General features: G+C 51.7%; 1 protein-coding gene across 4 annotated transcripts in view; it reads right to left on the reverse strand.

Moving 5' to 3' along the window:
* Nucleotides 1–7,896, reverse strand: part of BCL11B (BAF chromatin remodeling complex subunit BCL11B) — a 90,990-nt gene extending 83,094 nt beyond the window's left edge. For all 4 annotated transcript variants that reach the window (XM_036841303.1, XM_036841301.1, XM_036841302.1 and 1 more), the window contains exon 1: nt 7,703–7,896. In XM_036841303.1, coding sequence (XP_036697198.1) covers nt 7,703–7,760 — 58 coding nt within the window. In that variant the 5' untranslated portion in view covers nt 7,761–7,896. The remainder of the gene's footprint in view (nt 1–7,702) is intronic.
* Nucleotides 7,897–17,834: the final 9,938 nt, after the last annotated feature.

A 17,834-nucleotide genomic window follows, 5' to 3' on the forward strand; every position in this document is an offset into this window, starting at 1 on the left:
ACCAGGGCCGGCCACCACCCCACAAGGCCCCGTCTGCTCCATGCCAGACACAGCACACGCCTCAGAATGAGATGTTCAAGATTTCTGACACCTGGGCAGAGAGAAGGATGCCAGGGCACAACTTTATCTGTAACGTGGATTTCCCTTCCCGTGAAAATGACCCAGGGTCTGTCTGACTGGGCCCATCATGGGGAAGGCCGGGGCTTGGCCTGCATTTCAGGAAGGCGGGGATTCCTGATCCCAGGAGAGGTTTGGGGTGCAGGAAGTAGACTCCAGGTGGGCGGTTCTGAGGGTGTAAGGAGCACCCCCATATACATACACACATTGTCCTCCATGCCCCCTGCCTGGTTTCAGAATACTTGGGCATGTTAAAATCAGCTCGCTGAAACACACCCTAACTTGCCTCCATGGGCTCAGTCCAACCTCTCCCCCCTCCCCCACTGCATCCACCTCTCCAGATCCCCCAAAACTGAGCTCCGGAGGCCGGGTCTCACACAGTCAAAAGCAGGAAAAAGAGCCCATTAAGGAAAGCAGCATTCAGGTGTATTCACAGAGCCCGTCCACTACTAAAAGGTTACTAAGAAAAAAGTCAAGTCCATGATACCAAAGAATGGAGTGACCTACGTTTTAAGAAATAAAATAGTTCTTTAAAGAAAAAAAAAAAAAAAGGAAAGGTACAGAAATACTTCTAAACACATTCAGAAGATTCCATAACATTGCAAACGCCTTAAATCTTCAGAGACACAACAGAGCTCATAACGATGCGATATAAAAGCATTCTTGGGGGCCCAACGAAGAGATTTGTTTTATTTAACGCTGTGCTTTTTCAAAGGTGCTAAACAGAAGAAAAGAAGGACCGTCCATACAGGACGCTGAACTACAAGCCCTTTAACTGGAGGACATTCTCTGAGGCTGACAGCAAAATAGCAAGAGTGGAAGCTGCTTTCAGCATCTCGTTTCCAAGGTAGAAATTTAAACACGATCCTCCAACCCTTCTTTAATTCTTAGCAGGGCATCCATTTCTGAGGTACACGTTCATCACAGTAGCATTGGCATTCACCTTTCTTGAGTCATTTTTGTGTGTTGTTTTAGCGCAGAAGTTGTTAGAACATTCTCAAGTGTATTTGCATTTCAGCAGTTCAGTTGAAGGGGGTCATAAAAAAGTTGTGTAAAACAGAGGATTTTTTTTTTTTTTTTTTTTTACTTTGAAGTTACCTAATTTTGTGTGGTCTGGGATTTCATTATAGTACCAGAGCTCAGGCTGGCTGATTCAACACCCAAGCAGATTATCAGCTGCCTCGGAAAAAGAAATAAAGAATGAATTTCTTGAATTTCAGCAACTACACAAAAGACTTGCATATGTCAAAATGCCGGACGAGAGTCCCCGTGAATGTAGCACCATTAATCAAAGCGCGATCTGGTGTCACTTTTGCCAGTAAAAACGATGCCGTTCCCCTCACCCCGCTCGCAGGCTCGTGCAGAAGACACACGAAGTGCGTTCCCTCTGCTTTCATGTGTCTCCAAATAGCCTGCTCTCGGCACTTTTTATACACGCCTGGGGAAAACTACTGCTCCAGGGAGGCAGTCAACAAACGGCTTTTCTTGGGGAGGGGACGACAGCTCGGGTAGATCTCACTGAGGTTTGGCTCTCTGGGAAGGAAGGAAGATCTGTGGGATGGGGAGCAGGGGGTGGGGAACAGGACACACAGGCCCCCAGGCCCAATCGTGTGAGTAAATAAAGAGAGCTGGGAAGTGACAAAGCCACGCTCAGAGCAGCCGGGTGACACAGACATTCATCCCTGGTCTTCTGATGTGCCCTCTCCTCATGAAAAAAATACACCAGTGGGCCCACAGCTAACACCACCTGCAGAAGCTTGGCCGGCATCAACAACTTGACAGTGGGCATGGTTCCCAAGGAGCATTTACTTTCCCCTGTCCTCCCAGATGTGACAACAGCATTAAACTTAGTCCAAAGTCCCTGGAGAGTTTCAGCTAAAGGTAGGACCTAACTGGACAGCCAGAAGGTCCTTCCTTAAGCCATAGGAGATGCAGGAGATAGTCCCCAAAGGTCAAGGACCCCATCTTTACCCTCCCCCATATAATATTTCTCTTCGCACATTGTGGTATCTGTAGTCTATGTTTAGTTACAGCTTGTGAAACTCCCCCAAGTTCCAAGGCAAAGGATTGGGGATTTCTGAAATGAATTTTTTGAACGGTTTTCTGCAGACCAGAGGCAACTGCCCCAGCCCAAGTCTTCGAGGTGACAGTGAAGCCTCATCTCTGAGTTGTCAAATGAGCTCGCTGCCACAATATGCTTACAGCAGGCTCGATTCAAACATTAAATGAAGTAGAGAAATCATCAGATAAATTGCTGGCCCTCTGTACTGGAGAGTGAAGGCTCTTGCTCTGGCTGATGACAGCGCTAGGCTTTTGTCTGACCTAATTTATTTCTCTTTCAGGTTAGAATAAAGCACTCCTTTCCTGTCGCCACGTAACCTCTTCTGCCCATATACTGAACTCAAGCAGAAGACTCTGGGTTAACTGTGCTGTCTGCAAATTTCTCGAACTTGGAGAAGAAGACATTATAGATCCACAAATTCCGTGATCAAAAGCACACATATTCCCCAGCACGAAATTACACGGTTAGGGGAGAAATCGTCTCATTAAAAGCCATCCATTAAGGGCACCGTTTGGGGTGAAAGGTATTAGCAACGCTGGGTCTAGCAAGCACATACTGCTTCCAAACAAAGTTTTACACATTATTTGAGTTGGCATTTTATCTCTTTGGGGAATGGTGCTATTTCCTTTAGTACAGTGGGAACATTACCTAATAAATGGAATTGAGAATCCAAGTGTTATAAAATCTGAGCTGAAAGGATTTCCACTCATCAAGCTGTTTTAGACGCATGACTCCCCAGAGCAGTGGCAGATCCCCAGGTCTGTGACATGCAACACAGGAATGGACAAAACGAGGTTCACTCTTCCCAGACCCCCTCACCCCATCAGGCATGCCTCGACGACCTAATGCAATTCAGAAAGTCAAGACCACAGACTAACCGGAGGAAACACGCCCGTTCAAAGCTAACAATTGTAACTGGTTTTCTTAAAAAAAAAATTAAAAAGAAAAGAAAATTGCCCCCATCTGCCTAGTGAGGGCTTGTAAATCAATGCCGATGGCTTGAAAATAGATTTCTCAAACTTATATTCTCATTTTGTCCTGCTCGACTCTCTGCAGGAAAATCAATATTACAACTTCACACTTAGGACATTTTGCAGCAACGTAAACTGCTTTCGCGGCTGATGGAAGCCGGGTCCCGGCCCCTCGCAGCGACGGCTCCACGCATGACACGGGCACCGAGCTCCCCCTAGCTGCCAAGAAGCGCCAGACGCCGCTGGGCGTTGCAGCCTTGCCATCAACTAAAAGCCAATTCAACTGAAAGTTTATTTTGGAAAGTATTTTATCACAACAAGCAACAGAGAATGCAAAGCGATCGGAGAAAGGAGATGAAAAGGAAAAAGAGAAGGCGGGTGCAAGCCGTGTTCTAAGCCCAAAGACAGTGCCAAGAGCTCGATTCTGATAAGGCGCTAGAAACCGGTGCCCTCTACAGTGGGAAACTGATCGATTGCTTTGCGTGCTTCCATCTCACCTGAGACAGATGCTAATTACTGTCCAGTGCACCCAAAATCGGCCTTCCCTTTGGTCAATAAGACCCATCTAGCCCTGCACAGTGGCCAGCAAAGCATCACACCCCGCCATCTGACTCAGCCTCCCTCCATGTTCCTAAGGCCGCCTTCACCAAAGCAACTGCATTCACTCCAGCACTTGAGAAATGACTCTTTTTTCTGTTACGAAATATTCTGAAGGCCAGACAAAAATCGCCAAGGCCAAAGCACAGACAGAGAGCCACCTCCCACCCTCAAAAAAAAAGGAAATATGCCCCCGTACATAATTTTCAGGGAGGGAAAGACTACCCTTTAAAAATATTATGGGTTGTTAAAATATGCTCATGGCTATTTTCTCTCAGGTGTGAATCACAAATGAATAAAATCCGCCTGGCATAACACCTTGGATGAACACATTTCTATTCTCCCTTAGAATCAGAGCAGCTGACTTGTATCACACTTCTAATGATATGGGGTTCCCTTCTGTGCAGAAGGAAGACAAACTTCACTCCCCCCACCAACTACCAAATAAAAAGAGGGACCCAGGTCTTATGAAATTTATCAGAGGCCCAATTTTGAAAGATATGCGGACACCTGGAGATATACTCTACCCTGGGGAGTTAAGATAATTGTAAGCACAGCGGCCTTCAAAACACACAGCCACAGCAAAACCTAATTTAAAAGGCAAGCATGGAATTAACACAGCCTAACTTCCGCGTCAAATCTTGGGTCTCTAGTTGTTCTGCAAAATCGTGAATTCATACGGAAAATTACTAATCTTCCAAGGAAACCTGTTGGTGGGTTGTTGAAAAAAATCACCTTCGCTGGGGCTGTGTGATCTACCCTGGCCTTCTTATTTCCTTCGGGAAGCCTCAGAGCTCCTGCACGGCCTGGGGTTCATTTGCCTCCCCACTCACCCGGCCTGGCCCAGCGGGTTCACGGCCCTTCCCTCTGCCTGGTCAGTCACTGCTTCTCATCCTCTCCTTTCCACTGTCCCTTTCTACTGTCACTGTGTTGTTTTGTGTTTGTTTTTATTAAAAGCTCTGTCTGTCCTCCAGTTTTAAAAGCCATATCCATCTGGGTCAAACATTTTGAAACAAACCAGAAGCCTAAGTCTTCATCCCCAGCTGTCTCCCACTCTCTCTTTTCTACCTCACCCCTCTTCTCACTGGCCCTGTCTGTAAATTTAACCAGCTCATTATGGAGCCCTTCTCCCACTTGCCAAGCCCCCTGCAAGATGATCGATGCTGTTTGTGTGCTCTTCTGTTTCTCAAACCATCAGTTATCCTAAGTTGCATCATCTCTAAAGAACCTGAGGCCGGCGGGCTGCCACCCAACTGAAGATGCACCACGTTTTAGGCTGTTTTCTTTCACATTTAAAATCTAAAATGTGGACCCCGGATCGGGGCTGTGACAGCACCCATTTTGCTGGCCAGGGCTCCAGAGCACCCGAGACCCACGACTCCTGCATCACTGTGGAGAGGCACACTTGCACAGGCCCTACAGCCTAAACTGCATCCAATTCTTGCCTTTCCCCTGCCTGCACTCCCACCTCCCGGGTGACATAGGACAGACAGAAAAGCCAGCTGCTTTTGGATAATAAATAGCCTTGTCTGAAAACTGGTTGGACCACTCTCCCTGCTTAAACCCCTGCATATGCCCTGGGCTCTGTGTGCCCCAGAAAGGCAGGTGGGATATCCTTTGGCCCCTGGTCTCCTTCTCCCCACCTCTCCTTCCCTGCCACTGCTTCAGTGTCAGCCGGCTTCCCCCAGCACTGCTCTGAGCAAGACTGATACAGCCGTGAAACAAATGAAGGATGGAAGGATGTTGCACTAGGCACCCCTCGCCCCCCATGCCCAGCTGCCGCCAGTCCTCCTGGCCAGGGCTTGCTCCTGAGGTCCCAGGAACACCAGAGAGGAGAGAGCAAAAGCAAAGCGAACCTACCTGCTTCTTTCCCCCTTTACACACAACTGCAAACACTCCTGGCTCCTTCGCTGCTGCCAGCTTGGCAGCAACTCCCAGACAACTCCCCCTTCCCGGACCCCCCTCCCCAAACTTCCCCCTCCTCAAAAACAACCCTTGCAATTATACAGAGGCTCTGTGGGGCAAATTGCCTCCTGAAGAAATTAGGCGTCTGCAAGTACAGACATTCTAACAGCCACTCCACCATCTAAACGGGGGAGGGGGGTAGAATAAGCGATTGCTAAAGGATTGGTAAAGGACGAAATGTCAACTGGCGATGAGGACCTTGATCAAACCAGGCTCAAATATGGTTGCAAAACATTTTGTTTTAAATGCAACCAGCGAGTCTTCTTTGATGTTACAATGATGAAAAATAGAAGTCCCCTTCCCTCCCTCCAGAAAGGTATCCCTCTCCCAAAGCAAGCCCACTTTAATATCTATTCCCTTCCCCCCAAAATAATAATAAATCCACAAATTCTTACTAATGTATCTGCTGTAACAAAGGAGAGATGGCAGCAGCAAATGCTCCAAGCTGATGGCGCCTATGCTGGGTTTTCAGGGGAGGGGAGAACCCCTTTATATATTTATTTATTTATTTAAATTTTTTAAAATATAACATAAATATTCGGCTCTCGGCCGCCCCGCAGCCAGTCCTCGGCGGCGGCTGGGCGCGCAGCCCTCTCCAGCTCCGCGCCGGCAGCCCGGCCCCAGCCTGACGAGGTGCTCCAAGGATTGCAGGAACACAACCTGCCCGCTGTTTCGATGGCACCCAGAGGACGTTTTATTTCTATTGCAGTTTTCAAAAAAAAAAAAAAAAGCAAAGGCGACCCAGGCACCGCGAGAGAAAGGACCGCGGGGAAAGGTTTGCGAGCGGCGGAGCAGCGGCCCCGCGGGCTGCGGCGGGCGGGGAGTGCCGCGAGCCGACCTTCCGGGTGCAAGCGTGCAGGCAGCCGGGCGAGCTCCCCTGCAAACCCCGTACCTGGCCCGCTCCCGCACGCTTCTTCCCTTTGCTAAACAAACCCGACTGGGGCGCTGGAAGCTGCTGCGTCTCTGCCCCGCTGCCTGACTTTGCCCGCCCCGCCACTTGCTTGAAATCCACACGATTTCAGCCGGTGGATTTCCACTGCGACCTGCCTTGTTTATTTAGATAGGGGAGATGAAAGATCCGAGATAGGAAGATGGGTGAGAGATTGATAGATCTCTTTCCTTTTTTCTTTTTTTCTTTCTCCCCCCCCCCCCCCACTATTTTACAAGCACATCCCTCTCTTCCCACTCCTAGCCAACAACGCTTTTTTTTTCCCCCGTGGCGGGGATTTTTCACCAGCCCCCGACGCCCCCACCTTTTTTTGGAGTGGGGGAAAGAAGACAAGATCATCCCAGGAGACAGACGGAGGTGGGGAAATGGGGGTTGGGGTGCAGGAGCCCGGCAAACAGCCACGCAGCTGGATTCTTTTGCAAATAGCAAGAGGAGGGGAGAGAAAGGCGGCTACGGAATCCTAGGACCGGCGTGGCCGGCGCCCTTCCCGGCCGGGTGCAGCGCCTGGGGGACTCGGAGCCGGCGGCCGCCCCTCGCCTCGCATCTCCCCCAGGCCCGAGCGCACCCCGCTCTCCTCCGCCCGCGCCGTCAGCGCGGACCCACGCGCTAGCCAACTTTTCCCCACTTCCCGGCTCCCCCCTCCCCCTCCGCTCCCCCAGCCCCCTCCCCCTCCTCTCCAAACCCCGCCACCAGCGCCGCCGCCGCCACACACGCCGCTCGGAGGGGCGAGCGTCCAGCCGGGATCCGCGCGCACACACACACCTCCTCCAGCCCGCGCGCCCCCTCCCCGGCCCGGAGCCCGCTCCGCAGGCCCCCGAGCCCGAGGCGCGTCTGACTGCGCAGAGCCCGGACTCTCCGGGCTGCAAAGAAACTTTCCCAAGGCCCCCCGCCCCCTACCATGCTCTGGGCCGACGCCGCTGCCTCTGCGAGCCCGCGGGCCTCCCCGGCGCCCGGCCCGGCTGCGCCTGGCTCGGTGTCCCCAGCCCCGGGCGCCCGGAGCCCCATCCTCCGGCCCCTCGCGCGCACGCCGCAGACACTTACGGGTGATGAGCTCCCTCTGGGACAAGTGCTGCGGGTTGCCCTGTTTGCGGCGGGACATTGCCCCGGCATCTATTCTGGCATCGCCCGGAGAGCTGCACCGATGGGGGGAGCCGGGGGAGGGGTCCGAGCCGCCGCCGCTGCCGCCGCGCCGCGCCGCTGCCGCCGCTGCCGCCGCCGCCGCGCCTCCTCCTCTGCCCGGGTTGGTGTTTTGGTTTTTTTTTTTTTTTTCCTTCCCCTCTTGCCCTCTCTTCCTCCTCTTCTTCTTCTTTATTTTGCGCTTTCTTCTATGCTGTTTTTTGTTTTGTTTGCAAAAAAAGAAAAAGAGAAGGAAAAAGAAAAACCTCTCGATCTAAAATAGGAGAAAGGCAAAAAAAAAAAAAATCTGCTCTTGCTTGCCGCGGACTGGCTGGTTTCTTCAATGATATATTCTTTTCAAGGAAAAAAAAATTGCTTACACTTCTTCAAACTGCTTGGCCTCCTGGACTTGCAAATGTCTTCTTGAACTTAAACCGGATTTTGCACCGGCTCCTGACACTTTCAGGGTCTGGTAGGTGGAAAGCGCACTTCTACCAGGAGGGGGAAAAGGAAACAAAAAAAATGCAAACAAATAAAAAATAGAAGAAAAAGAAAAGAAAAAAAAGCAAAGAAAACTTGGGGACTTGTCTCGTACCCCCTCACCCCGCCCCCTCCAAAAACCCAAAGCAATGTAAAACTGCCCCGGTTCGGTTGTTTCTGGGTTTTCTGCGGGCTGCCTGTTTTTTTCTCGGAGATTGACCCTTCCGAGGCTCTGGGGGGACTCCAGGAGCGGCTCCTTCCCAGTTCACCTGGCAGGCTGGCGCCGGCCGGAGAGGCTGCCGGGTCCCCGCGAGCGCTCCCCAGCGCTCCCCTGGCGCCGCGGGCCCGAGGGGAGCTGGGCTGAGGGGCGGCTCGCCCAGTGCGCCTGGGTCGGTGCGGGCGCGGACTGGGAGCTATAGATTGCAACGTGAAGATGGCGGAGTCCGGGTTCTCTGGGAGCTCTCGGTCTCTCTATGGCTGGGGCTGCCTCTGTACAATGGGATAAAATTCAAGTTCAAGTGCGGACGTGACGTTTAATCTGCACTAGAGACAAAAAGACCCAGAGAGTCGGAGCAGTGGGGGCGACTAGCGGTGGCTTTTTAACATTGTACCCTGTAAGAGAACAAGAAAGCACACACACACACACACTCGCGCGCGCGCGCGCGGACACACACACACTCACACACACATTCACCCGTGCGCACACCCGCAGTCCAGGCCGGCCACACGTGCAGCGTTTTAGTGCGCTCCTCTCCTCCCCGTACACTGCCAGCGCAAAACGCCCGGTGGAGGGGGGAGGGAGGACGCTGGGCAGGATATTTTTAAATAAAAGAAAATCCTCCATCCCTCCTCCCCTCCAGGGAGCTGGACCCCGAGAGAAGAGGGGCGGAGTGCGCTGTGCGTGGAAGTAAGTTGAATCAACGCAAGTCCCCACCCACTCATCCGAAAGCTCTTTGGGGGTGGGGGGGGGGCGTGGAGATGGCTGTGAAAGAGGGTTGGGGTCGACACGGGGACTGGGGGCAGATGGTCAATTGTTTCATCTCCCTCGAAAAGTAGCTTGGTTGTTTTCACTTTTGTTTTATTGAGGGGTCGGGGTTAAACTTCCAAAAAGTGTCTCCATATAAATCCTGATATTCCAAACTCGGCGAGAGCGAAGCGGACAAAATAAAAGATGCTAAGAGGAGAGAATGAAGAGCACATTTGGGGGAGGGGAAACGTGAGACCTTGCCTGAGTCGCATTCCGGAAGGAATGTTCACCCGAATCTGTGCGCTCCCTCCGCCTCATCCCATTAACTCCTTGGGGTGTACACGGACACCCCGGCCCCAACGTCGAGATCTGTGGGAAGCGTGGGGGTGAGGGGCAGGGCTGCTCCACGTGGGAGAGGTTCTCGTACCTGCTGACCCAGAAGTAGGTGTGGCCGGATCTCTGGACCCACTCGTGTGGGTGACCCCCTCAGGTCCCCCAGTTCCCTCCCACCCCCTGACAATTACTGCAGCCTGGAAGTAACGCCCCCCTCCCCCAGGGCTCCTCCGCCCAGGGCAGGACTGGAAATCGCCCGTCAGACTGGGAAGGACACAGCTGCCTTGTCAGCCGTTTGATCTGCAGCCGGCGAGGACAAGAGGAGTTGTGGGCGCCTGTCCGTGGCCCGGGGACAAGGCCAGGCCGCAGCCCGCGTGGACCTCCACCCCCCCCCCCACCCAACCTCCTCGTCCCTCCCCAGGCCGCAGCCAACTTCATATATTTCGCGACTTGCCCTCCCGGCTGGGCGCGCCACGCGGCCGGCCCCCTCACCCTTCCCAGGGCTTCTCGGGTCTGGGCCGGGAGGCGGCGAGGGCGGGTCCGGGCCTGGCTCGGGACTGGGCTTCGCGGGCGAGCCCAGCTGCACCCACCCCACCCCGCCCCCAGGCCGGGCCCTGGCGGCCTCACCGGAGCGAAAGGCTGGGCCGTGACGCCTCCGGGCGCGCCGCCTCCCTCAGGACCTTTTCCTCGGGGGAGGATACGGGGGTGGGGGCGTTCGCCCCCAAGGTCGTGGGTCGGGCGACTGCACCGACAACTTAACAGAGCGCAGCGCCCATTAGCGAGGACAGAAAGACCTCCCAGCCCAAGCCACCCCCCCCCTAAAAAATAATAACAATAAAATGTGCCCTAGCATGCAGCTCTGCGGACCGGGCGGCAGGGTCGGCGGACGAGCGGGTGGAGACTGAGCGGAGGGGGCGGCGTGGGGGGCGAAGGGGCGCGGGTGGCGAGCCAGTCCGCACTAGCTACCCACCCGGGGCTGCACGCTGCAGCCCATCACCCACCACCTACACCCCACCTCCACGTGGTCCAAAGTCTGGAAGCACCTCCTCCCATGCAGCCCTACCACGAAAATCTTTCCAGGAAAGTGGCCTAAGTAAGAAAAAATGCCCACACGCACCTTAAATAAACTTCTTAAGAAAGCCATAAACCGGCCATCCCAACTTGCCCACATTCTTAAATTTGGGAGAGCTCTCTTTCTGAGCACTGGTGGTGCGAAGTCCAGAGAGGGATAGCGCTTTGCCCAAGGTCACACAGCGCACGGGGGCAGGTCTGGACTCAAATCGCCGCGGCTGGCCTGCTTCCCCGCGCCGCCGGCGCTCCGGCGCCCGAAATCTCAGCACGCGACCCTCACCCTCCCGGGGCCGATTACAAGGATGGGGGGACCCGGTCTGTGGCCTGGGGGAATGGGGCAGCCCCCTCCTAGGAAGGGGGCCCCTCCGCGGCCTGTGCAGGGTGCCCGGGGCCCCGGCTGCAGCTGCCTAGTCGCGCACGCTCGGGCGCCTGGGTCCGGGGAGGGGGCACCCCCGCCCCACCCCCGCCCCACCCCCAGCAGGAAGTAGCGGGCAGGGGGCGGCGCGGGCCGCGACTGACCCGGGGAGCACTTCCTCATTGGCCCCACGCTGCCCCGACGGCGGGAAGAGGGACGCGCGGGCGGGCCGGCGCAGGGCTGGACACGCCGCCGCCCGCCGGCGCGCTCCACCTCGCGGCGGCCAGGGAGAGGCTGCCCTGCCCCTGCCCAGCCCTGTGCTGGCCCCTTCGCCCTCCTCCCCCTCCTCCTCCTCCTCCTCCTCTCGGGAGAGGCGGCCGGGCGCAGGCAGCGAGCGATCCCAGCTGCCGCTCCAGTCTCCTTTTTTTCCCTCTGCCCGTCTGGCACGGGCATCATTAGCGCTGAAAGCTGTTAATGTCTGGTCTCACAGCTCCCCCTTTAGTCTTGCTATGCTCCCTGTCTCGCGTTCCAAGTCGGATCAATAGCTGCCTCTCCGCCGACCTTGACCTCTCCCTCGACCCCGCCCGGCTTCGGCAGCTGGCCCCCAGTTTCCCCACTCTCCCGATGCCCAGACAACAGGCAGGCGGAGCGGGAGTGGGGTGGCGGAGCTCGGGTCACAGCCCCGTCCCTACCCCCTCCTCAGGACCCCTGGCATGCAGGGGATCCAAGACCCTTCTGAGAAGGTTACTGCACACACACACAGACACACACACACCACTCCCTGACCTATCAAGCCTTTGTTTAGAATAAAAGTCACTCCCACCCCCAAAATAGGGTGGGGGGCGGGGGGGCAGGGGCTTAACATATGAAAATATAAATGGGAAAAGTGCAAGTACAAATGTGGTCCTAAAGTAATACCACAATACTTCCGACTCTTTTCTTCAGAACCTGCTGTAGACCTACTGTGTGCTCCGCCCAGAGCTGGGGCTTCGTGCAGACTGCAATCAGACAGAAAGAAATGCCACATTTTCTGCACCATCTTTCAAAAAAAAGGAGAGGTCAGAAAGCTTTTTGAACTCACAAATATTTCTAGCTTCACAGTGCGTTCCAGCAGATAATCCTTAATATTTTTTAGTTTCTTTAAATTTCTTTATTGGGGACTAGTTCGGAAATCATAAATCATTTATCAAATCAGAGTGTCTTTTTGTTAACCTTGTGTGGAGCTCTGACTCCCAGTGTGTGCTGCGCGGACCACGCCATGCAATGGGGGCAGAATAAACAGTCACGTGACCCCCTAGCCAAGCTTCTTGTCTAAAATTCTTTGAACAATTCTCAGTGCTTAACTCTTAGCTAAGGTGGGGCTCTATTCGAGATTCTGCAATGTTATCGTTGCCTTCTGAGCTGTTATATTTTATATTATGTCTTTACAAAAAATTGGAACGAATCGAGATGTGTAGTGTCAGTAAAAATGGGAACTCAATATTTCTGCAGAAAGAAAATCGTCGTTTCATTTGTTTGTTTGGTTTTTAAACACGGATCCACCCTCTAAAATGTAGTCAGATAACTTTGTAGCAATATAAAAACTCAACAACACATCTTATCAAATTACCTTGGGCTTCATTTCTGATGCTTTAAAAAAAAAAATCCAGTCAAAGAGAAGGAAAATCTTTTCGTATTCACAGGTGTAGGGCAAACTCAGAGGCAAACTGTGTCTGCTGATTTCTATTCCTTGGAGTCTATAAACGCTATTGACTGCGAAGATGAGGATAAGTAAAACACATCGATCTGATCAGTGGATTGACTTGTTTTAACTTTCGAAGAAACTGCAACGGAAGTCCAAAGCAAATCATATTTATGTACATATTAATAAGGTTCCCAAGATGGCCTTTATCTCCTTCTTTACTGTTCCAAAATCTCTAGGAGCTATCAAATCCAGAAGCCTAAAAAGACAAAAGAGGCATTTTAAGCTTCCTGGCGTATCTTCTAGAATTATTTTATGTCATTTCTGAAAATTACAGCAAATTTCTAAGAGCCATAGCTCTCAATTAAGGCTTTGCTAGATTTGGAGACGTTTTTTGCATTGTCACCTTATAGCAGAGACAGGACCACAAAACTTGCCTTCCAACAAGTGTTAGGTTGGTCCTTTCCATGCACTGAATTTAGCAACATTGCTTTTGTTAAAACATGGCTTCATTTGCACCTTATTTGTTTCTGCAGTAATACCTGGGCTTGATACAGTGGTAGATTTCTGACTACCAGAGCATGGAAGCTCTAGGAAATTGAGGCATCCCTGCCTGCTGGCTTTATAGCTGCAGCCTGCAAGGGGTTAAACCAAAGTCACTGTTCCTGATTCATGTATTATTTTCCTTAAAAAATACTTACCCAGCTCTCCGTATATGAAAAAGACTTACGCCCACATTGAATGTTCCTAGCTCTGTCCCTGTCATCAGAAATGATATTGAATGGCTCAGTACTAGGGGATCTGGAACTATTTCTACAGCTTTCTCACCTCATTTGGAATTTTCTTGCCTTGCTAATTTTAATTCTTTAGTTGAGTCATCAATTCAAATTTGGTAGGGATTGGCATCACCCAGTTGGTCGACTTGGTAGAAATATTGTTCACAAAGATGTTCAGACTCCACCAAATCCCACCCCCCCCCCACATACACAGAGATCAGAGTGGTTGTGGGGAGTGTGGTGTGTGAGTGTGTGTGTGTGTGTGTGTGTGTGTGTGCTGTCCAAAAAGGGTCTCTCTGCTGCTTTCCGTCTTGTCACCAAGTCTCCAAATTGTATATCTGAAAATGCAAAACGCACACACAGACACCAGTTTGAATTCAGTGGGCTAGTGACCGTCAATCTACCCTATTTAGAGCACAGACAGGGAAGAGAAAGAGAGTTAAAATGGTTCATTTGGGGAAAGAACTGGGATTCAGAAGGGAATTTGCAGTTCCAACTCTGGCTGTCAGCGGCTGTCGTCAGACCTGGCGCTACAACGAGGTGTCTTGGTGATAGGAAACGGGGAGGCGCTGAGGAGGGAGGCAATAATGATCACCTTCTTAACAAGGGTTTTATGAGGCTGTGAGGATTAATTAGTTTGTATCCTTAAGCAGTTTGAGAAAGAGGAAGTTTCAGTAAATGCTAAGCTGGAGTTGTAGACACCTCTGACTCAGTTGTGAGCTCTGCGCCCCTCCCCCCCGCCCCCCCCCCCAACAATCGTAGGCTCTGAATGCTCCTGTCTGTGCTGTGATGCTCTACAAAGGAAGTGGTGAAAAAGGGAAGTGAGGGGGAAGCACTCAGTTAGGAAGGAGCACAGGAGAGAGAGGCGTGAGTCAGGCGAGCATCCCTCTGAAAGGCAAAGGCACCGTTAATGAGGATGCTGCAAGGGGGCACTTACCAAAAAAATAAACCTAAAAACCGGCCAACACCTTGTTTTCAGATATGTCTTCCAGAGCTGGAAAAGACAAGGGAATCTGGGAGAGCTCATCGGCTGTTTCATAGTTTTAGAAAGACCCACAGTATGCTTTCAAGTGAATTCAACAAAGGTAGTTTGTATCCTAGAAAACACTTAAGGGCCATTCCCTCTGTTCAATAGCGGAGGGTTAAGGTTGCAAGCTGACAAATAAACAAGCCTCTACAACACAAAGTTTGAACTGCAGGTGCATTATTGGAGGTGGAATAATATATCTACAGTACGTGGAAGTTATCAAAGTTCTTCCATTGTGCGCATTCTAACACGTTGCATCTGCTTGAAGACACAATTTACAAGGCTCAACTTACAAGGCAGACAATTTGCTACAACAAAAGATAATTAATGCTGTAGAGGGAAAACTGAGACGCTGGATTGCTGTGCATTCTGGTATTAGTTTAAGCTGGGTCCTTTAAAAAAAATGATTTCAGTGTGATTTTAAGCCTTTGGAATCGTTGAAACAACAATGGCTTCTAAAATATGGATGTGGCAATAATGTTTCCAATTTGAACTTGCAACAAAGCCCTCTGCTTCTTTCTCTGTCTCTCTCTCTCTCTCTCTCTCCTCTCTTCTTTCTCTCTCTCGCTCTCTCTCTCTCTTTCCTCCTCTCCTCTCTCTCTTTCGCTCTTCTCTCTCTTTCTCTCCCATATGTGTCCCTGAAATGGAACACTGCACAGGAGCAAAGACACCCATCTTGACCTGTCTCCGATGGTCCACCATCTCCACAGGGCAGATCTATGGTCGATTTTTTCACATTTGAATTTGGACTTCCAGATTCCAACCCATAGATTCATCAACTGTTGAGATTTAGCACAGGCATCTGCAGTTTCATTATTTGTATCTGATTAACAGGAACAATTAGAGAACTGAAGAGCGAGGACGCCTGTTTGGGGACCGTCTCGGTATTGTACCCAGACCACACATTCCAGCTGGGAAGGAACACAGTAATGTAAGCATTAGTGGATTTAACGCTCTGCATCGTGTTTGGGGAATCGAATTGTTGATGTTTCTGGCAAGAACTCATACTCCAATTGAAATCTATCAAACACCTTAATTAGCTCTGGGTACCTAAAGGCACCCAACCCAGAGGCAAGTTGGAAAGCAGGAGAAGACAAGGGCAGGAGCTGCACGAGGGTGGCCGGGGCCTCCCTGAGTTCCCCCCAGGGTCCTCTGGCCTCAGTTTCATGGTGCGAAGTTGCAACAGCCCTGACTCTCACCGCGGCAGCCATGGAAGACAAGATGGAGGATCTTTGGATGGTTTGACGGGTGTCAGCTACGGGATGGGAAGAGGCCACAGTGACACGAAGCCGTTGCCGATGGTAACTGAAGTCTTTTCCTTCAGCCAACCAGTCACATGGACCTCAGCACAAATTATTGTTTCAATTACCACCTGTGTATTCCTTCCCATGCAACTTATTGATGTAAATTACAGCTACAACACCGTATAAATAAGTTATGCTGCAGTTGTAAAATGGAAGAAATTTTGTTGTAGCAATTATGTTCAGCAAGATGACAAAATAAATTTCCAGAGCTGTGCCTGCAGTAACCTGGGGAATTTAAACCTCATAATTTCCATTCATTTCAGATAATTTGGAGTAATTTCTATATGTAATAACTTTGTAATGAAAAACACAGCGGTACTGAAGTGATTTCACTCAGTTTTTTTTTTTCTCCTATGGTATACATGGCACAAAATAAATGATAAAAATAATATTTCCTTTTTATATGTGTGTGTGTTGAGTAATTCCTTCAGCAAAAAAATCATAAACTAATACCCAGACTAAATCTCTGCCCACAAAATGAAAAATAAATTGAGTTAAAGAAAGTGAAAAAGTATGAAAGGCTTTGGATGTTTTATTGTGACTTTATTGAATTGTCTTATTCTCAGGTTCCTTCTGATCTCTAAGGGTTACACTTCCCAAGTAAGGGGTGAATGCAGACCTGCCCCCAGATTCCCAAGAGGGGGCCGCAGGGAGACCCCCAAAGCTGGAATATCCAGGCCAGGTAGCGATTTCTTCCCCAGAAACTGTAAGGAAAGGCGGTCTCCTCCTGAGATCAGCTGGGCTGTTCTGAGTTGCCGCTTCTCATCAAGGTCTTTAACAGCAACTTTCTCCGCGACTGGAAATGACTTATTAGGCTGGGCAGTGGTCACGGAGGGCCTCCTTTAATTAAAGACATGTGAGGTGGCGCTGCTTCCCTGGCTGCCCCGGTGCCCTGTCCGACCTCTGACAGTGACACCCGCCACGGATGTACAGAGCCCCCAGACGCCCCGTGTGATCCAGCAGAAGCTCCCACTGCGTTGCTGGAGGTGACAAGGATGACAGCAGCTGCATTACTCCCAGCGCCGTGCAATTAGCCTCCAGGGCCCATCAAGGGTTTCCTCCAGGATGAAAAATGGAGGCTGGATCTGGATGAGTCATCTACCCCCTAAACCCTGCCTGCCAGGAGGGAAGGCCGGACCACTTGTCAGCCCCCGAGAGGGCTGCCTGCTGCCTCCTACTAGAGTTTCTCCCCCCGCCCTGCACGATCCTGCCACTGCGTGCAGCCAGGGGCGCAGACCTGGGGTCTCGGGCTGTGTACCAGGTGCCCACTGGCTGGGTGGTCTGGGGAGAGGGGAGAGGGCCTTCATTCTCAGCTCAGCGACCTCCCTTGTCAGATGGGGCTCCAGAGCACCGGTGGGCTACTGGCTGAGCAGAGGTAAGTGCTGGCCCAGTCCCTGGCACATAGCAGTCACCCCATAAGCATCGCTGTGACTCATCCTTTCAACAATGCACACTGATGGGTGCCTGCCGTGTGCCAAGCACGCTGAGGTCCAAAGACTGCTGTGTGGTTGCTCGTTCAGACAGACCTGAATTTGCCACACCACCCCTGCTCCGAGGACCACGTGGTAAAGCAGATACAGTTACAGGACTGCAGTAGTTGTAACATAGCCCACCAAAGGGTCTCGTGGCCGTGCATCCTAAGTGCCATAGGAGCAAAGGAGTAGGCGGCAGGGGTCCTGAACAGAGTACAGAATTTTTCCCAGACCCTCAAGCCCTGCTAGGTCTGAGAGAGAGACTTGGGCGGTTTATCTTATCTAATCCTGGGAAGAGAAGGACCTTCATCCCCAGGCAGCCCAAGGCCAGTCGTGAAGAGGCCGGGCCAGAATCACCACCAGTTTGTCTTGGGTACAACCATGCCACCAGCCTCTGCCCAGATGTGACTCCCAGCCATCCTGCAAGGCAGCAGCAGGTGGCTGGAGGCACCACTGGGTGTGGAACTAAGTCAGCAAAGCAAAATGAGTGCAGGACCGGAACCCAGGAAGAAAGAGAAAATTTAAAGAGACGCAAGGATGGGGTTAAGAGAGGAAGTATTTTTCCACTGGGGACAGCAAGATGCAGGAAAA

Source organism: Balaenoptera musculus, chromosome 2, assembly GCF_009873245.2.
Source record: "Balaenoptera musculus isolate JJ_BM4_2016_0621 chromosome 2, mBalMus1.pri.v3, whole genome shotgun sequence".
NCBI classification, from domain to species: Eukaryota; Metazoa; Chordata; class Mammalia; order Artiodactyla; family Balaenopteridae; genus Balaenoptera; species Balaenoptera musculus.